This window comes from Balaenoptera borealis, assembly GCF_965194805.1.
Source record: "Balaenoptera borealis genome assembly, chromosome: 10".
NCBI classification, from domain to species: domain Eukaryota; kingdom Metazoa; phylum Chordata; class Mammalia; order Artiodactyla; family Balaenopteridae; genus Balaenoptera; species Balaenoptera borealis.
Window position 1 is genome coordinate 86,335,328 of NC_138874.1, and position 21,458 is coordinate 86,356,785.

The window sequence follows — 21,458 nt, forward strand, 5'->3', positions numbered from 1 at the left end:
CTCCGCAGACCCACTCAATCAGAAACTCTAGGAGTATAACCTCAGAGGATCCCATGTACGCTACACTTGAGCACCAATACACCACTCAGATAAATCCTGTTCACAGCTGTGCCCACAGAATCTAGCAGGAAAACTAGAACGTGGCAGGAACTCAATGATGAACTGCTACTTAGTCAGCCACTTATTTTTGAGGAGCTCTGGTCCATTTGCTAGGGCAGCCCCTCAGCCCCAAAGCTAACAGTTACTGGGCGCACTCTGCGTGCCAGGCCCTGTATCAGAAACTTCTACGTACTCAGTTCCACTGCACCCACAGCCCCGACAGATCCGTGCGTCCCCATTTTACGACTCACACTGAGGTTCTTGCAGTCTCTCGGCTCCCAGGGCTCCTGAGCGGAGAACAGACTGAGCCCTTTGACTTGGCCTTTCTTCTAAAGCACTTGGGCTTTCCCATTACGATGGGGACTCGTCCCTCGCAGGACAGGACCTGAAGTGTCGGGACACTCTAACTTCCTGTGACCACTGGGGCAGGTACTGTTTTGCCTCAAAAGCCCCTGGCAGCCACCCTGCAGGGGCCCCAGCAATCTTCTGCCTTTTGAGGAAACAGTGCTAATGCTCGTACCAGGCCTGTATATCCATTTGCTCAATTAAACTTTTTTTTAAACCCAGTCTCTGCCATTGCTGTATATAAAAGAGAGTTTGCTTACTTGCAAAATCAGCAAGAGTGAATCCTTCCCTCCCCTAGAATCTCCCTGCTCCCTGTTAGAGAAACAGCACCATGCCTACTGTTGGCTTTTCCACGCAATTCCTCAGCTTTCCTTCGCTCTCTGCACTACATCTGCCTGGCCTACGAAGAGCACAGCTAGCCAAAGGAAAGGCCACAGAGGTGGTTTTTCTCTGCAGGAAGATGTGCATTCCAAACAGGACGGAGAGGAAGAGGGTCTAGAGAGGTTGCTGAACAGCCACAAGGGGCCCACGGAACACACAGGGGAGGCATGCTCTAGTGAAAGCAAACACGGTTCCGGTCATCACACAAGCACAGGGCAGCCAACGTCTCTCTCAGAACTTAGTACTTGAGTGAGAAAGGGTTTTTTGGTTTTTCTTTCTTTCTTTTCTTTTTTTTTTCTCTATACTGCCGGGAGCAGACATTCAGGAAAGCCGTGAGGAAGGGGATCTAGCAAGCTTACGGTACTCGAAACAGCTCCCGTGAGGCCAGGCTCCGAGATTCTGCGGAGGCCCTCGGGGACCGGAGGGGCCAGCGGAGGCGGTGGTGAGAAGGATGGCGGTGTCTGGCTAACGGGGGGGAGGGAGCCAGGAGTGCTGGCTGGCTGGCGGTGGTGAGACCGCCTCTGCAGATGAGGGGGAATGAAATCGTCTAGAGTCGGCAAGGTCAGAGGTGAGCTGGCAGGGGCGGCCGCCGGGACCGGGGGGCCGTGGGGCCCCAGAGATGCTGGAGGTCTGTCAGTGCCTTCGTGCCCTCTGTCAGTGTTAACCAGGTAGAGAGGGACAACTATTACCTCAGGCTGGGCTGGGCTGGAGGAAGTGGCATCCTGTAGGAAATAAGGGGGTCATTACGTAAAGGGGTACGGCAGGGAAGAAGGAATTCCATATTTAAACAGCTGAGAGCGGACATGCAGTGATGTACTCTGAGAAATATTTAATCAGTGCCCTTTCCTCAGAGTACACGAGACAGTCAGTGCTAGCCAGCTGGCCTCCTGACACTCTATGACACAGAGGGAACCCCATCCAAGTTTACTTTCCATCCATCTATTTTTGAGTCCTTCTAACACTTGAGAAAAAGAGAACAACAGAACAGGCAGGCAGGCTGTGTTTAACCCCAAAACTGCTTGCAGAGCCCGAAAGCTTGGGAGTAAATACAATTTCTTTGGCACCTTGTTACAAAACACATGTAACATATAATAGTTCACCATATTATTAGTCTACGGATTCCACGCTCCAGCATACTTACGTATTTACAGAAAAGAGAGGCGGGGAGACACAGGGAGACTGTGCTGAGATGTTGAGACAGAAGGGTTTGAGCCTCAAGCTGCAGCACCACTCACGAGGAAAAGGAGGTAGGGCGGCCCAGAAAACAAACAAGCTGCTCGCATGAGTTTTCGAAAGAGAGGGTGTAGGAGACACACAAACATTCCTAATTCCTTGCCTTGGCTGGATAACACGGCTGCAAAAGGTAAGGTTGTTTTCTCTTCCGGTTTTCGGGATCAGAGGTAACCTGGGGGCCTAGCACAGGTGGTCTCACTGCGTCTGCTGACGAAGGCCGAGTCCCCGGGGAAGGACTCTCGCCAGGGCTAAGGGCATCCTTACGGATGTCAGAGAATAGCTTGGGAGGGTCAGGAGGAAGAGCGGAGGGTGGCTTCCCCGTGCCGGCTGTGCAGGAGGCAGTGCTGGGAGCCGGTGCTCGAGTGCCCGCAGCTTCCAAGGGAGTGCCTTTGTCTGGGTCACGTGCAACACCAGAGAGGTTTTCCGATGCCACGGGGCGAATGTTATGGGATAAACAAGGTACATATAAGCTGCTGACCTTTTTATTCCCAACTGCCTCATGACGTGGGTTAGAGCTCACATTCTCTCTATAAACTGTCCTGGCAGCTGCACAGCACTGCTGGGGGTGGGACCAAGCACTGGGGAGCGTGGAACCCAGAAGTGAGGGCCCAGGACACAGCACACGTCTGGGCGCTGATCTGGCTGCCAGGGGGACGGAGATGGGCCGGGGTCGTGAGGGGCTCTGCTGGCTGGGGGTGCCAGGTGGGACGTACGGCTTTGGTGAGCTCAGGTAAAGGGAGTCCTTGAAGGAACTGCGGGTGCCAGGGGGCTGCCATGCAAAGCAGTCCTCTTGAGGGAGAGGAGGGCGTGGGGGAGAGAGGACCTTTGGTAGTATTTTTAAGACACAATAAAAAGAAAGAAAGAGGAGGGGAAATGGAAAGAAGGATGACCATTAGAAATAGTAGCACAACATGACCTGAAGAAAAAACAATTCTGGACACGTTTTTAAGCAAATCCTCAGCTTAGACTCTTCATGGCCCGTACATTTTTCCTTGCGGTAAAGCCAAGGACTGAATCCTACTCACCTGGAGAGGCAGGCCTGACTCTCCTTTACATCACAGGGAGGCTGAGCTCAGCCCAGGTGCTAAGTCAGGTTGACACGAGTCCTGGGTTGACCTGTACCCTCTGAGACCTCCTGACCCAAGAAGGGTGCCCAAGGGTTAAACGCCGGCGGAAGAAGCCCCAGAGGCCCCAGTTTTCTCCAATCCTCAAAGATTTTCCTCTTTGTACCTTCAGCTTTAAAAGTTTAAGTTCCCTCCAACTCTTGAGTGTCTTCCATTCTTTTCCCTCAGGAAATGGAGAACTGGAAGAATCATCCTTAGCTGTTCACAGGAGGCAGCCATCTTAATTGAGTCACTAAGATGTAGCCCTCAGTTCCATAAGCATAACAAATTAAAACTCACCAAGAAGAGAATGCTAAGGACTTAGAATCCACACGTGCTCTTGTCTCAGAGGAAACAATTTGATGGAACTAATTATTAGAAGGAAGACAGGCATGAGATTAAAAGCATGCAGTCTCCCATTTTTGACGCACCCAGAACAAAGAGACCAGGCAATGAAGCATTTGACTGGACTGGACTGTGCCTGTTTACCAAATTCCAGACCATTCCTCATTCCCATCCAGCCCACCAGGCACAGACAATCCTAAAAGGGGGTGATCAGCCTCAGGCTCATGGTTTAAGCCCAAAGCTCTGGTTCCAGGCTCAGAGCTAGAAAACTGTAGTTCCCATCTCATTCCCTCTCCCTCAACACAGCCCCGAGCTCCTCCCTGGGTCTCAGCGAGGCAGAAGGTCAGGAAATGGGGTAAATCTCCAGATGATCCTCATTTCAAGGAGAGCCACCTGTCCACCTGTGGCTCAACCGGGAATCAGACCATAAGATAAGGAAAGTTTATTTTCCTAATGTTATGGACTGGATGTGTGACCCCTCAAACTCATAAGTTGAACCCCTAACCCCAAGTGGTGGCATTTGGAGATGGGGCCTGTGGGTGGTAATTAGGGTTAGATGAGGTCTTGAGGGTGGGACCCCATGATGGGATAGGGGTCCTTATATGAAGAGGAAGAGAGACCAGAGCCCTCTCTTTCCACCAGGTGAGGACACAGTGAGAAGGCAGCTGTCTACATGACAGGAAGAGAGCCCTAACCAGGAACCTAATAGGCTGGCACCTTGATCTTGGACTTCCCAGCCTCCAGAGTTGTGAGAAATAAATGTTTGTTGATTAAATCACCTGCCTTTGGTATTTTCTTATAGCAGCCTAAGTTAAGACACCTAGATTTTCTTCACTAGCCCCTATCTTTAAAGATAGCCCAGTATGAGAAGACAATGAGAACCTTCCACTAAATTGCACAGCTAAGGTATATTAGAGTTTGGTTGATAAATGGTAAATGGATTGTGACTCCAAACTGGGAGGGTGCAAGGGTGTGGGCCTATTTGTATTTTATTTTTATTTTTTGTGGAGTGCAGGCAGCAAGGGGAAGGGACGCTAGTGAGGGTAAATAAGTGAGAATGAAGTATGAGTCTGGACTAGAATATCAACCCAGAGACAGTAAACAACCCATCCCTCAGCAAACTAGGTTAACTTGATGCCTATCCTTTCCACAGGGTGCCCAGGACACTGCCAGTGGAATGTGGCCGTGTGTACCAGCCCAAAATACAAAACGTATTTTCAGTCATTAGTAAGAGCAAAACCATCCAGATGTACTCTCTTGGTTTCAGTGAACTTAGGCTGGAGGTTGGGGTGTACTCACAGACTAAAATGATGCTCTCTAGAAACAAAACACTTGACCAAGCACGCACCAAAGGGACCGCAGGTAAGTTGATGATGGTTGCCAGGGAGGTAAGTAAAAGGCAATTTTGAGTTAGGCTCAAATTTACTTTTACTTCGAGCTCAAGTGTCCCACATGTGATTTCTTCTTGCCCAAAGATAGAAATCGGTTTCAATGACTTTTTAACTTAATTTGGCTGTGGCCATATAAGGTGCCAGGGCTGCATTATATCAGGTCTGAGCCTTCCCAGGGCTCTGACCCTGTAGAGAGGACGCTTCCCCAGAGTGTTGACAACGCACTCAGAGCCAAGGCCTTCCTGTCCTGGGGCTCCTTTTAGCCCTAGAGAAGGAGGAGGACAGGCACAGTCACTTTACATGGAAGGAACTACTTTCTGTTTTATTGTAAACATTGTGGGAACCATATAGGTAGTTGGCATTCCTCCCCAGCTGGCTACTAATGAAATTCCATTTATCTTTTTAGAAGATGGGGTGGTGACAAAAATGGGGCTGCTGGAAGAATCTGACACGTTCCTAGTATGTACAGTTCCAGAAACTATCAAGCCCTGCCTCCACTGGGGATCCCCAAGATGACGCTGTCAGAGAGGGGAAAGCCCTGATTCCGTGTCGCTGCGGGTGAGGAGAGCAGGGCAGCAGGAAGAAAGGCAGATGTGGGAGCATCAGGAGATAGGATTCCCCTCTGGCCCGTGTGTCCTCGGACTCCAACTCAATCCTTAGGAGGAGATGCTAGGCCTGCAGGGGTCTGAGAGCTGTCTTCATCTGAAACCAAGCCAGAGCAGTCAGCAGCCCAGCCCACCTTGGCTTTGTCTAAGCCAGCGTATACTTACAGCTCTGGCAATGGCTATAGAGACCAGAAGTCATTTTTGCTTTCAGAAAACGAAATCTATGACCTAAAGCCTCTTGACAGTTGGATGGCCAATTTTACACTGAATATACAGAATAACACCTCTACATCAGCAATATGCCAGGTATCCTTTCAGACACCCAGGTAAAAAGAAAATTCTTGGATAGTGACAGATGAGAAAATGCATACACTATTCGTAGGCCATATTACAACATGATTATCCTTGTTATGAGGCTCACCCTTACAGACTCCTTGAGGGCAATGTTTACACAGTGATCCAAACACAACGAATGCTCAGTAAAGTTGCTGTAAGTACATGTATTTAAAGGGGATTTTTATTTACTTCACACGCTGTTAAAATTCTCTCTGTAGAAGAGCTATTTAAGAAGCCAAAAGGAATTAGTGAGCTACCCTTTGGGCTAAGTCCCTGATAGTGGAAGAGGATGTGCTTCTACACTTGCCTTGAATTAATCAGCACTATTTCCTACCCTGGATAAAGAGCCAACTGTATCCAACCTGGAGAACGCCAAGAAGGAAGTGTGCCTGCCCCCAGCAGCAGACTTAGATGCTGGGAAAGGTCTTAGAAACAGGGAAACCATGGCCAGTCATTTACCAGACGACAGACCTCCCACATCCCGAGTCTAATGAGGACTTCAGGAGGCCGGGCCCATTCACAGCTCCTGGCCCTGACCAGCGGCCCTGCATGCACGTGGCAGTAGCTACAGGAGACAGGCCATGGTAGGGGCGGGGAGGCTGAGTAGTGCTGCCTTGGCACACGATTCAGCAACCTCCTCTAAGCCTGGGAGACAAGGGTCTGCAAAGGGGAAGGAAGGCATCATCTCGGACTTGGTTTCATTCCAGGGACGAGCGCAATTTTATGTCCTCACGAGCAGAACCCAGAGGATTATCGGAGAAGGGGGGTGGGAACAAGGAAGGCCTGCGGATTCCCCGGGCTCCTTGCGAGTTGTGGGAGCATGTGCACCGAAGGCAGGCGGGCGCAGGGAGGTGGACTGCGTAGGGAACACATTTCTGCCGCATTTTTTTGAGCAGCGCAGCTCTTTTTAAAAGAAAGGATTGCTCTGTTCCATGGATATTACTCCGCTATATAAAAACACTCTTCACAGATTGCCTGAATTAAAACAGGGTCTATTACTTTTGTCAAGATGGCAAAGTAGGGAAGTCCCTGGGCAGTCCAGTGGTTAGGACTCCTCGCTCTCACTACTGAGGGCCCGAGTTTGATCCCTAGTTGGGGAACTAAAATCCCATAAGCTGCACAGTGCAGCCAAAAAAAAAAAAAAAAAAAAAAAGGCAAAGTAGCAACAGGAAGGGGAAGAAAGAAAGATGAGGAAAACAACTTGGGGGGAAAACTTAAGCAAAATTATTCCTACTGCAAGTTGTACAACGTGGGGTACACTTTCTTTTGTAGGGTAGCGCTAGGCAGTGTAAAGCCCGCTGTACTGCCATTCTGACTTCTGCCTGCTTCTAGGCTGCTGGATTCCGAGCTGGCCACAGCTCCCTGATCTTAATCTGTAAGGAAGGAGCTGCTGAAACTCTTACAGCCTCAACACGAGCAAATTAATGAAATAAACACAAGAGCGCAGTCCCCTTTTGAATATTATGCTCTAAAGAGTTTTTATAAAACAGGCTCAGACCTTTTTCCCACCTGTCATTCCCTCTTTCAGAACATTTCCACACACGTTTCAAACCTATGGAATATTGGGTTTATGCTTCTGATACCCTGGTACAGACCAGCCTCATCCCATACATCTGCTTCCCTTGACCCCAACTTCTCTCTAACTCTGGTCCTCCCGGGGCTTTTTCAGAGTTGGCCAAAAGTGGGACTCAGAAGCCAGTCCATCATCCAGCTGGGCGAGCAGGAAGTCACAAGTGCAAGCTAAACGACTCAAGAACAGTCCCCACCCCGCCCTTGGGCGCCCGCCTACCTGAGGCTTGTCGGAAGGAAGGTTGGGATGCACGCTTCGGTAGCCCTTGGCAACGAGTGGAGAGGGCTGGGCGTTTCCATTGGCATCAGCATTGGAAGGAAGCCTCCACTCATCTGAGAGATGAAAAAAAAAAAAGAAACCCCTCACTCACAGGAACACTCCCTGGTTCCCCTCTAATTGAAGGGTTCCCCTCTAATTGAAGGGTTCCTGGTGGAAGGCAGGGACAGAAAGGATACAAGAGAAACCATACCTGCTGAGGAATTCTCTGACTCCAGAACTACGTGTGGCACAGAAAGGATGAAAACAGGAAGGGGGGAAAACAGAAATGGTTACGTTTGCAGGAAACAAGCATGTACTGCACAGAAAGACTAAACTCCAGCACCCCGTTGCCTGACACAAAATGCCCTCAGTCACGATGGCCTAATTACCATAGGAACCCACTCTAAACCATGATGTGCTCACAGGCGCTGACCTTTGAAAACACAAGGCTCACATTCACAGTAATGAAGAAACAATTGTTCTTGACATTCTTATTTTACAGACAAAAAGGCCACAGAACTCTCCTGTCCAGTCCTGACTCACTAACTTGCATTCCCCTTTTATAAGCCTGACGTTGGCCCAGAATGACCTCTCCTCATCAGCAGCCTGGGCTAATTAACAGACCCAGAGAGGGAGACATCGATAAGCACTTTTTCCATGGCTGTTGGTGCTGCGCAAAGGGGAGAACATGATTTAAGCCCCAAGGTATCTGCTGTGATAAGGGCTTTTTTTCCTCCCTGCCTGCCTTTCTTCTTTCCATTAAACGAGCTACATAAACATTTCAAAATCTAATCATCCTGAGTTTTCATCATACTACAAGGCACCCTTGTTCCCCTTCAGCCAGCTACCACCCTGCCCTCCATCCATTGCCTGGCACAGCTCAGAGACCCTAAACCTCTCCTAACCTGACCAGCACCGCGAGGCAGGACGGCACAGTGGTCACAAGCTTGGCTGGGAAGGCAGCTGGACCTCAATTCCCATCCTGGCTCCTCCACCTACGGGCTCTGTGGCCCTGGGCAAGTTATAAGCCTCAGTTTTCCCATCTGAAAAATAGGGGTAACGATATGCCTGCTTATACGTGTTGTTTTAAGAATTAAAAGATATAATGCATGAGAGATGCTTAGAACAGTGCCTGGCAGAGCTCAGCCATGTTTGTTATTTACCACCGTCTTCTGCATCATCTCTTGCCTCTATTCTCTATCTTCCATGTAGCCCAGGGGTTAGCAAACCTTTTCTGTAAAGGGCCAGTTAGCAAATACTTTAGGCTTTGACAGCCATATGGGCTCAGTCACAGCTATTCAACTATGCTGTTGTAGCACAAAAGCAGCCACAAACAATATCAAGTGAACGAGGGTGGCTGTGTTCCAATAAACCTTTATTTGTGGAAACTGGAATTTGAATTTCATGTAATTTTCACATAGCACATTCTTTTTCTTTCAACCCTAAAAACATAAAAACCCAGATGCAAGAAAAAAGCGTCCTCCTGCTTTCTGTCCGATTGTGGCAGCCCAGATTGAAGAGGGAAATTTCTTTTGCAACTCAGAAGTAACCTTGTGAACAGTAAACCAAAGCCTGCTTTACTCCAAAGAAGAATTCGAGTTTACAAGAAAAGTATTGGAAAACTATTCCCCTACACCCTTGCCTTCTGATTGATTCCACTTTAAAAGCATAAGAGCTAAGTCTAATTAAAGGCAAGCCAAAAAAAATTATATATATATATACACATATATATGTGTGTATACACACACACACACACACACACACACACACACACACCCACCCACCCACCCACCCACCCACACACCCAATCCCTTGTTAACGGGCTGTACAAAAACAAGCATAGGCCAGATTAGGCCCAAGCGCCACGGTTTGCCAGCCCCTCGTGGAGCCAACCCCTTAATTTCCTCCTCCTCTCTGGTTGCCTCCTTATCTCACCCTATATAAAGAGGGGAATAAAGCACTGCAGCTCTCACAGCCCAAGGCTCCATTTCAATGTGGGTTCCTTAGGGATCAGAGATGGGCTTTCCGGATCGAACACCTTTCTAAGTGCCAGACGCTGTTGGTCACTTTTGCATATATTTAGTATTTAATTCAATGTACACAAGTCTGTGAGGTAGGTAATCACTCTGCTTCATGGATGAAGAAACAGAGAGGCCAACTGACTGGCCCAAAGTCACACAGCCAGGAAGTGATAAAGCCCAGGTCTCCAGAATCAAGTGCAGCACTCTGTCCACCACCCACGGCCACCAACCCTGCCATCTGCCACAAAGCAGAGCCTACATTCCAGGGAGGTGGCGGAAGCCAAAGGGTGTCAGAGCAAAAGGCCAGGCAGGGGAAAAGGTTTCAAGTGATTTGCTTCCATGTACAGCAGTCTATCTGCATCGGAGTCACCAGGAGTGCTTGTTAAAACACAGATCGCAGGGCCCCATCCCCAGAGTTTTTGACTCAGAGGAGAAGTGAGGCTTGAGAATTTGCATTTCTAACATGTCTCCAGGTTATAGTAAGGCTGCTGGTTCATAACCCAAAGGTCACTTTGAGAATCACTGACATAAATAATGTATACTCAAAAACATCTTTACTCTGGGAAACCATATCCATTTTTGCAAATTTCGTCCTCCTCTAAAACGAAGTTTTTATAATCTGCTTCAGTTGTACAGTCTTTTAGCAGGTTGCCTGTCATATTTCTGCCACTCCCTTAGGGACAATTCCTAGATGTTTGTCTTCTTGTCCCAACCACATGGCTGGGAAATTTACAGGACTTGATTTTCACTCACATTACTGCGACGTACCAGCTCGTGCAATCAAGGACAAGCTGTTAATCACCCTAAATTTCACTGTTTCCATCTATAAAATATAATCCTTACCCCACGTACACCTCACAGGGTTGCTGAGGTCAGGTACGTGACGTGTCCTAAAAGTGACCGTTTTTTAAAAAGTTTTTATTGGAGTAGAGTTGATTCACAATGTTGTGTTCGTTTCTGCTATAGAGCAAGGTGAATCAGTTATACATATACTTATTTCCACTCTTTTTCAGGTTCTTTTCCCATATAGGTTATTACAGAGTATTGAGAAGAGTTCCCTGGGCTATACAGCAGGAAGAGTGACCATTTTAACATTCACTAGTGCATCCATCCAGATCCTGGCCCCGAGATTTCCTTGCACCCGCAGGCCTTCAGATACCAGGTGACACACTGTGGCAATGTTTCTCCTTCCTCCCCTGTATCTATCACTTTTACTATCTCATCTTCCTTTAGGTTATTTCTAGTCCAGCTTTGTCAAGTCATTCTATCAAATTTATTTGATTTACACACACGCACTAAATATCAATAGGTTCTTTAAAAAAAAATTTTTTTTATACAGCAGGTTCTAATTAGTTATCTATTTTATACATATTAGTGTATATATGTCAATCCCAATCTCCCAAATCATCCCACCCCCCCGCCCCCGCTTCCCCCCCCCTTGGTGTCCATACGTTTGTTCTCTATGTCAACAGGTTCTGATGAGAGGCTATCAATAAAGGATGTGAACTTTGTACATGGATGTGGAGGCATGTTATTTTGTCTGCTCTTTGGCTGGGTTGGTTCTATTCAGGTGATGTTGGCACACAGATGTGTCGTGGAAAGCTGAGGAGAGTCTGCTCCTCCAAAACCCTTAGGTATCGTAAAGGGACTGTCATTGTGGCATCAGACAGCCTAGTTTGAATCCTGTTTTGCTCACTGCATATCCTGCAGCAAGGGACATAGCCTCATCTGTGAAATGAGAAATTTCCTCTCTCGTCGTAAGGACTAAGTGGAAGTATTTGGCATAAAGTATGTGCTTAGTAAGATCGGGATCCAAAGCATAAGGGGAAAAAAATTTCCCAGACACAGCAATTAGAGCAGCTGACTTCTGCCATTTGATAAATAGCCTTAAGAACATAATATCCTCGGGAATCAACCCACTTTTTCTTCTCATTCCAAGTCTTTAAAACTGTTCCCCTTACCCTGTCCCCAAAAAGGCAGTTCCCAGGACCCCTCAGAACATTCCTTTCTTATTTAAAAGAGCTGCATTTCTGACATTTCATCCTCCTTCACCTGTTACCTAGTCTTCTGAACCTTGAAGGTTGGTAGCAGCCCAGGGCCGTTCGTATCTGAGGGCAGCAGGTGAAATTTTATGTACATGATCATCAATTATTAACTCTTGGTTAGGGAGACTGTCAAAATGCTTCTCCCAATAAATGTTAGCTCAGAGCTCCCGAGATGGAGGAGGGCCTTGGAAAGCTGGGTCCCTCAGGAGGTTTTGCAGCCCTGAGGAGACCAAGCCTTTCCAGGAGAAGTTTAATTTTTTTTGCCTTATCTTTTCCTCCATCTATTCTTTATATACAATCTTTTCTGGCTTGTGGTCACAGCTTACTTATTATCCTTTATCTCACTCTGTGCTAATTTCATTTTGGTCTGTTGTAAGGTTGTTTTGCTGATCACTTCTTGGGATCTCAGGACACTTTTCATTGAGTTAGATCTGTGTTTCCTGGTAGAGAATCCAAGAGTTAGAGGAAAGGTGTTAAAAGTGGGTCTAAGAGCGTTCCATATCTTGTTTAATTTTTATTCATGCTGTGTGGTAAAGAAGTTACTCTTCCCCAAGAGGAGCTCTGGCCTTTGCCCTCTGGCTTCCAGGAGTTAATCTCTAAGCCCTTGGAATGTCATCCTGATAGGAGTCTTTGTGCTAAACCAATAATGTGACTTAGGTTGGGGGGCTTTGAGCTCAACCTCCTAACGGACTGGAGAGTGAGATGAACCACTTGGGCAGTGGATAACACCTATGTAATAGAGCCCCAGTGAAAACCATGGACACCACAGCTTGTATGACCTTCATGGTTGGCACTGCTCTGAGCACGGTCTCACACGCAGTGCTGGGAACTAACATGTCCTGACTCCACAGGAGAGGGACCACAGCAACTCCATGCTTCCTTCTTCCCCAGACTCCACCCTATGCACTCTTTCTTCTAGCTGATTTTAATCTGTATCCTCTCCCTGTAATAAACCAGAACTGTGGGTATAACAGCTTTCAATGGGTTCTTTGAGTCCTGCTACCAAATTATCAAACCTGAGAGTGGTTGTGGGAATTCCCTGACCTTGCAGTTGGTGTCACGGTGAGAGTCTTCTCTCGTGGGGACTTTTGCCTCCAACTACTTCTCATTTGGCCCCCTTTTCTCACACATGAGCTCACGAAAAAGACTCTTAGTTAATGGGGGTAGGGAATGTCTAACTATTTTAATGTCAATTTTCTTATCTTTTTGCTACTGTCATTTCTGGAGAGCAAATGTGAGGAAATGAGTTGATTGCAGGTCCAAGAATCTTTACATCCAGAGCTAACTTTGCAGTCAAGAATCAGGCAGGAAGGATGGGAGCCAACTGGCACAGAATAAGGTGTAAGTGTCGAACTGAACTTTGGCTTTTGAGTCAGAACACAGGGATTGATGGTCTCCAGGCCATACCAGACAAGAAGCTTCGTACAGCGCCCACCACCAGTTCAGGCTCCCTGTCTCCTCTTGAGTAAGATCACCGTGACCTGGGGACACAGGTGGAGTCACACCTGACCCAATAGGGCCATTACCCAAACCTGGCCAGGCTATTACACCAGGAAGCAGGAATAAGAGGCCGCTCTTGGAGGCCGGGAATCAGCAATAAGATTACTGTAGTTCTTTCCAGATGGTTCAGATCCCAAAACCTAGGTCTACATTCGGAGATTAGGAGGGTGGTCAGGGATCCAGAGTCAAGCTACCACCGAGGGCAGGAGCCTGGAGGTTGGGTTTAAACTGGGCAACTCCGAGGGCTCCGTCTGTCACTCCACCTCAGAGAGCATCTCCACCCTCCCCATGTTCACTTGGACGCCAATGGCTCCCAAATCCACACCCTGGATTCCAAATTTCCAAATGCCTATTAGAAAATTCCTCCTAGAAGTCCTTCTCTTGCCAAGAAACTCAACACGTCGAGAAATGGAATCCAACATTCCTTCCAACTCCCCTCATAAATCCAGCATCTCCATGAGTGCCACATCTATTCTCCTAGTCAAGCAGGGAAGGCGCCTCCTGCTCAGCATGGAGCCCTACCTCTCCGCACTCCTTCAACACTGTGCCAAGCCCGGCCATTCCACTCTCCAAATACACTTCTCGCTTGGCCCCTGCTCTTCATTCCCACCACCACCACGCTGGGCCTAGACCCTCACGGCCTCTACGAGGAATTAATGCACGTCTTTAAGTGGCCTCCTGATCCGCAGTCACTAGAATGGTGTCCATTCAAGAGCACCTTGTACATGCCTGGCTCCGTGCTGTATCTTGAGATGGAAGAGTTCACTGTATCCCAGCAACTCTATGAAGATCATCTCCAGTTTACAGATGGGGAAAGTGAAGCTCTCCCAGGTTAATTTGCCCATATTACCAAGACAGGAAGGGGTGGAGCTGAGCCTTGAGAGAGGACTGTGTGACTTGAGAGCGAGACCACCTCTCACAGGGTAAGGGAGCTGGAGCAAGGACTGGAAATAGGGGCCACCTCTCAAATGCGGGCGTCAAGGGGCCATATGGGGAAAGAAATCAGGCCACAGGTGCTGGGCAGTAATGTGAGAACGAAGTTTCCAGTTCAGGCAGATGATCAGTAACTTGGAGATCTACAGGGATGGAGGAATGTGGTAAAGCCAGGGAGCAAGGCAGAGAGGAGACAGCCAGAGGAGCTGGGGCACAGATGCTGGCCCTGGTGGTAGGGGAGAGACCTGGACACAATCTGACACCCACTATCTGTGAAGACACTGGGAAAAGGGAGCATGCCCAATCCTTGGCAAGAGCCAAGCAAGGCTCCCTGCCTCACACTTGGGCTCCCAGTGCAGGCTAGCACAGCTGCCTGCAAATGCTGATGAAAACTGTTTTCATGAGGCTGGTCAAGTCTCAGAGGCTTGGTGTGGGCCAGCAAGTTGTCATCCAGAGGCTCAAATGGAGGGAGTAAGCAGGGATGAGGAGGTCTGGGGAGCCAAACGGACTCAGCCAGAGTCAAGGGCCGGCAGGATGCTGGCCAATGACCAGAAGGGTAAGAGAACAAGATCTCTGGTCCTGAATGTCCCACCTCTGGAGGTGCATCCTTTTATCCTCACCTCCAGTGTTAACTCATTCCAGCCTGTTGTACACCTAATCAGTGTAATTTCCCCCCACCTCTACTCAACCCCAGCTTGTTCCTTTCCACCCAAACTGGCCTAGTGTACAATCCTGAATGTGTCCCCAGTGAATAGGGTTCTGTTTGTGTCAGTTTAATTCTCAAACTTCCTAAGTTCACAGAGCATTCTGGAACTAGAAAGGCTTGAAAACCATCTTTCCCAAGTCCCTCATACTTCATACGTGCTTCAGAGGTGTGACATACGTGTGGTCAGAAAGCATGACAGTGGACTGGGGCTCCACACCCGACTCCCTGGTTGGAACAAACTGCCTCTTGTGCTCACATGATGCACCAAAATTTCTCTCCCTTTCTTCCCTTCTCGTCACAATTCCTGGTGACTCCCAGTGATGCCTGGCACCTATATGATGCAGAATGAATGTCTGCTGATTTGGATTCAATGACCTCTGTTTATCTGGAGAAAAATAATCTACAAAGATTAATTTACTGTAAGGTGTGAACGACTGATAGCCATCCCCCAATCCTTCAGAGTATTTTCAATTTAAAACAAGATCTTTTTTTAATCCAAATTATCTGTTATAAATCTGTAAGATATAGAATTATCTGGGGACTAGAGAGAGCTTCCTTAAGTGCTCAAATCACTGCACCGGAGTGCAAACCTACAGACAGCAAGGTAACGAATAACATTGGGGCTCTATGTTAGTGCCACACTGTGACCACCAGGGGGAGCTCAAGGCTCCCTCTCCTCCCATTCACCATTCCCATTCACCACCAGAGGAAGGGCCAGGAGGTTGATAGGTCATTTTATCGGGCCACGGGGCTGTAGGTATGGTCTTCCTCTTTAAATTATCCCTTAGGAGTCTCTCTTTCCCAGAGGTCCTCCAGCTTGGGAGATGGATCTTCCCAGTGGCCCCACCTCTCCTGGAGACCAGAGTGGCAAAGTACAGTAGGGCAAGAGGCAGGTATGGGTTCAGGAAAACAGAGCCAAGCAGCTACTTTCAAACTAATAGTGCTGGAGGCCACTCATGCCTTCCCCTGAGCCTAGGGAAAAAGAAGCTTTCCACAGGGACTGACATTACCAGAATGGGGCTGGTGCTCAAACCCTAGCCTGGCCTCATCCTTGGGCATCTGCCTTGGTACCTGTCACAGCTGGCAGGGAACAGAAAGAAAGTCAAATTTCCAGGATGCTGGGTACTGACCACCTCTATCCTGTATAATTCCATCTCATCACAACACACCATTCCCGACTGTACCAGAAGAGCTTGCATGTCTCTGGTCCCAAGGAAGTGGTCATCACCCCAATTCATTTTCTCTCCATTTCCTCCCTTCAAGATGGGAGAAAACTCCCATCCCCTACGGCAGTAGCTCTCAAATGTGGTCCTTGGACCAGCAGCATCAGCATGACCTGGGAACTTGTCGAAAATGCAAAACCTCAATGCAAAACCCCTGACATACTTCATCCTCACAATGACGAATGACGGCGAGGCAGGTGCAGTTATCAACCTTATCCGACAGATGGGTTCACCAGGGTTGAGAGAGAGCAGCCATCTCATCCAAGGCTGCACAGCCAACAGGTGGTGGAAGCAGGACATGAACCCCATGTGTCGGACTCCAAAGTCCCAGGCGTCCACCTCAACACCGTGCTCCAGGCACCCAGGTTTCCCGAGGGGCGGGGGCTTCTGTCTCCCTCCGCTCCTAGTTTGCATTGGCCTTAGACACGCCCTCCTGATCCTACTCCCTCGGGTTGCCTCCCTGCTTTCTGGGAGCTAAGGCCATTCAGCCGCCTGCACTTTTCACTCTCCCTTGGCTTCTTCCCCAGCCCCAGCCCCAGCCCCAGCCCCACCTGGATGGGCACAGCTGAGCTCCTAGAAGTGGGGATGGGCTCAGAGAAGCCAAGCCTGGAGGCCATCTCACCACTCCCTCCCCAGGCCCCTAAGCCATCTCCGTCCTCCTAAACTAGTCTGCAGAGCCGCAGACTGCTCACGCCTTCCGTCAAAAGCTAGAATAAAGTGGTCGCTGCCGTGCCTTTGCCTGAAGCAAGTGGGTACCTGTCAGTTTAGGGCAGTGATCACCACCCACCACAGAGATGAGAAGGAGCGGGCTGTGCCAGGGGCCCCTGGGAGAATCGGTAGGCAGCCGATGGATTCCCACCCTTCCCCCGGTCTCCGAGGTAGCGCACCTGGTTTCCTTTCCTCTTGAGGGGTTTCCCGAGGGCTCACAGGGCTACCGCTTGGAATCTCCCTGTAGGAGGATGAGGCCCGGAGAGTCACCGCTCCCTTCCCAGTGCAGATTTTTGTAGGATCCGTGTCTGAAAAGGAAAGACCCAAGAGGGAAGACTGAATCCCAGGCTCCTGGAGGATGAAAGCGACAGTCAGCCAGCAACTTGGTACAGCTGGGGAATGAGATGAACCTGGTTACAGACAGGCAAAGTCTTATGGTCAATGAAAATTAACCTGTGGATGGTGAAGAGGGACAAAGCGCATTTTCAGAGGTTTACCACCCATCATGAGGTTAGGAGGAAATGGAGGCAACAGTGAGTTCCGAGTCAATGGATGCGTTACAATGTCAGCTGTAAACATTTCCAAATCAAAGCGGGTTGATTCCTTTTATTAAATGAAGTTTAGGTTGGTGAGCAGACTTCTGACCAATTAGTAAGGCTCAGTTCGAGAAAGAATTTATGAAAGATTTCTCAAGCTCCCACATCATCCTTCTTAAAAAAGAGCAAGGGAATTAGGTGGCGGTTCTGTAGAGAATCACTGCTCCATGCAGTACCCCAACGAAAAAGCAAAAGACAATCTCCTTGTATCAGCAAGCCAAGCCCCCCGCAGTGGTGAGACAGGATATGCTGCCTGGGGAGAAAGATCAAGGGCCAGAGCCTCACATTCTAAACTTAATGAAGAAAATCCACACCAAAGAAAACGACTAGAAACGCTAAATCCTTCAAGGAACAGTGTTTGCTGCACTTCCAGCTGAGCCTTCCCTGGGCCCCGACCTCTCCTACAGTTCACAATGGCCTAATAACAGACCCAGGGTATCTTTCAGAACCGCATGGAGAAGGATTTCAAAATAGGCTTCAAAAGATCTGGATGTTCATCCTCCAGGACAATCAGTGACGGGGAAGCAAGAAAGCCACGCAGACCACACAGCCCTAGGAGGTACACGTGCTGAATGTTTCTCTCTGTACAGCTGAGCTGAACTGAATTCCACAGTTTTTCAAGTTGCTCACAGCACAGCCTGGATCTTGGACCTCAAATTGTCATGACTGGGATTATGGGTAAAGTTTAAGGTGGGCATCGGGCAGGATGTGCGCTCAGACGTCCAACTCATCCCCATTCCTGTGCCAGGGCCAAGAGAAGCCAAGCCTCTTTGCTCCTCCTTTCCACTGTGGCAGCCCCCTTTCTGACAGCTCAGAACGATCATTAGTGTTACAGAAGAGGACAGATCAGCTGTCAGCACCTCTTGCACTGAATGAAAGCGAAGCACGAAAACACAATGTACGGCAGAGCGGCCAGCGGCCTTGGAGAGCATCTGACTCGTCCAACCCTATCAAGAGGATAAGTGACTGATGTCACAGAACAATTGGCAAAATTGATTCACGGTCTTTTCAAAAGGGTGAGGGGCAAAGTCATGGTCTTTTCCAAAGGGTGAGGGGCAAAGTGACAAACCCAGCCCATCCATAGTGTCCTGGATGCACAACCAGATTGGCCCAACTCCTGAAAGAACCACCAGTGGGATAAAGAGCCACCTGGGCCTCACTCGTCTCATTTTGTACAGAAGGAGGCTATGAGCCGGAGCTGACGTCTGAACTGCACCCCCTTCCTTGGAGAGGAGAGGCAGGAAGTGACTGCAGGTGAGGTTCGGGGCAGAGGAGGGAGTGCTCAGGGAAATGGTCCTGCCAGCATCACAGAGACGCAGCCAGGTTTGGCATCTAAGGCAGCTGCTTCAAGTTCAGCCCAATTCAGAGACTCCCTGTGCAGCCACATTAGTTCTTGGGGACAGTGGAGTTTTAAATAAAGTCTTGGGAACCTCTAAGGGGAACCTAAGTCAACCAGGTGGCTCAGACCTACACCAGCTGGAATCAACGTTCAGCCTCTGGACTGACCTTCTCCTCAAGGGGGAGGGGCAAGGCACCTGTCAGTTCCTCTCCACACTTGCCGGTGGCACACGCGCGTGCACACACACAAACACACACACACACACACACGAAACCAGCCAGAGAAGTGAAAGGGAGTGGCTCCTAAACATGCAAGGATTAAGCCTCCAAGTCTTTGTTAGAAGGAAAGAAGAAAGGATCATGCATGATCTGCTAACAATTTAAAAAAAAAAAAAAAAAAGGAAAGGAAACCAACCCAAGGAGAGATACCTGGAGGGAATACTAGGCCTGAAGAATTTTTCACTGTCTTCACAGGGATTATTTTAACAGCAGAAATAGAGCGTGCACGTAAAGGGTCGGCAGTTGCTGAAAACACAAAAGGGTAAATGGTGCATCCAGAAAAAACATTTGGGAAACACTCAGGCAGTGGAGGAACCGGGCAGGGACAATAGGAGGAAGTCGCCCACACCAAAAGAACAATAGGAAGAGCGGTAGATGCAGTAACTCAAAATAACCTGCTTTCGCTCTTTAGAGTCCTGTACCAAGTCACCCGCACCCTCCCACGACCGTCCCCCAGATGCAGCTGATCAGTGTCTGTGCCACCTGCCACACCAGGAACTTGCTAGACAAAGAGATTTACAGAGACGCAGATGGCCTGGCAAATAGAGGAAGGGGAGAGCAAGCAGGGTCCAAGGGGAGAAGGCTAGGGTGTCTATGGTGGGGGACAGGCTCCGAGGAGGAGAGTTAAGGCTCCCATAACTCCAGAGGAGTGGAGGAAGGACAGGAAACAAGTTTGGGGGCTGCCTGGTCCTTTCAGCCGTCACAGCCGCTTCTCCAGGATCGTAACTCCTGGGGTCTTGTGCCTGTTCTGACAACCACAGCTCTCTGGCCCTGAGCAAATCAGAGGCCCCATCTGTTGGGCAGCAGATGGTCTACTTAAACCCATCCTTCCCTGGCAAGAGGTTGCCAAGTGTCCAAGTGCCTGCTCAAGACTCTGGGCAGCACTCAAGCGCAAGGCCCAGGGTGCTGACACCAGCTGAGCTTTGAGAGCTGGGATACTGCCTGGGATGTGGGTGAAGGCTGCTGTCCTCAAGTCCCAGATGCTTATGCTTATCTGTGCACAGGCTTCCCTGGGCCCCCTGCTTACCCAGATTCTGGAATCTCAATGGTGGGCACGGTCCCAAACCCTCCTTCTCACAACAAGCCTATGGTGCCAATGTCACTCTTGAGCAACACCCGGAGTTCTTATGGCCCCAGATCCACGTCCCACCTTGGGGGGTAGGGCTGTTTGGGAAGCAAGACTGTCACGGCTGCATCAGCATCATGCTGACGAGCCTGTCAAGGGGACAGGAGGGAGGGAGGCAGCTCAGAGATGGGTAGTTCACCTTCCAATCCATCAGGCTGCCACTTCACAAGGTCCTTGGCAGTCATACAGCTGCCAAGAACTGAGTTGATAATAACAATCCTGCACGTGTTAAGATACAAACATGCTTTCACAGCAATCCCGCTGACTGCTCCTTACGGCCACCTGGGAGATTGGGTGGGAGGATTTTGTTACCATTTTCAGAGGAAGAAGCAAGAGAGCTGCTCGGAGTCATCCAGTGCTCAAGTGAAGAGGCCGAGACGGGAGCCCGGCTGTCCTGGCACCTGGTTTAGTGACCGCCCCAGGCCACCCTGATGACTCCAGGTTGCATCTGCTTCCTCTTTCCAACCAGAGGTGGGTCTTACCAAGGAGCGAGGGGAACGCAACTCCACGGGCCGCCCTGCCCGCCCACCTCTGAGGTCTCTTCTGCCGATGAATTCACAGGGCTGGGGTTGATGGTGAGCATCAGACACCCTCGGCTCCCCGTGCTCCTCATCAGATGCTTAAACACTCCTCTCTGTAGGCACCGCCCTTCAACATTCCCTAAGCAAATTGGCCAAGGTTGTCCAAGACCCCGAGAATATAGCCTCACACCAGGCGTGGAGAAGAGTGGCCAGGCAGGGAGGCACGGAGGACAGGACAACAGCAGGACACCTCCCAACCAACCGGCCCCAGGCTCCCCATCTCTCCTGCTCTCTACGCCTTCCCTCCTAGCTGTTCTTTCTGACTTTACACTTTGCCTTGTCTCAAAATGAATACTTGGCTGACCCAGATGGTAATTACAGATGAAGTCCAAATATGTCAAACTTTGTAAGCGTTTTCTTTGAGGGAGGGTGCATTTTGACTTAAATGCCCAATGACAGGACTTTTGCCCTCCCTCTTTGATACCATAAGACTTGCGGGATGAGCACTGATAGAATCACTGGAACCTGAATCTGAAGCAGGAAAAAATACTGCAGATCATCAAATTCCCTCATTTTCTAGATAAGGAAACTCATAGCCATAAAGACAAAGGACCTCCCAAGAGGTCTCTGTTTACAAGCAGCAGACCAGGACCCGAACCCCTATTTCCTCACACAGCAAAGTGACATGGGAAGCCTGATGCCCGGCTGTTCAGGATGAGAGATGGGACCTCAAAGGTCATCTTATCCATCATTCGTTTCACACTTACATCTTTTGTCCTAAAATTTTAAAAACTGA

General features: G+C 49.2%; 1 protein-coding gene across 50 annotated transcripts in view; it reads right to left on the reverse strand.

Annotated features, from left to right (window-relative positions):
* Positions 1-21,458, reverse strand: part of SORBS1 (sorbin and SH3 domain containing 1) — a 241,433-nt gene that overhangs the window by 92,699 nt on the left and 127,276 nt on the right. For 18 of the 50 annotated variants that reach the window (XM_082406446.1, XM_082406461.1, XM_082406468.1 and 15 more), the window contains 6 exons: positions 19,166-19,261; positions 16,982-17,110; positions 7,878-7,904; positions 7,628-7,740; positions 2,162-2,881; positions 1,185-1,547 (listed from right to left, as the gene is read on the reverse strand). In XM_082406446.1, the coding sequence (XP_082262572.1) occupies positions 1,185-1,547; positions 2,162-2,881; positions 7,628-7,740; positions 7,878-7,904; positions 16,982-17,110; positions 19,166-19,261 (1,448 nt within the window). The remainder of the gene's footprint in view (positions 1-1,184; positions 1,548-2,161; positions 2,882-7,627; positions 7,741-7,877; positions 7,905-16,981; positions 17,111-19,165; positions 19,262-21,458) is intronic. The other 32 variants (XM_082406451.1, XM_082406444.1, XM_082406459.1 and 29 more) reach the window with 12 other exon arrangements.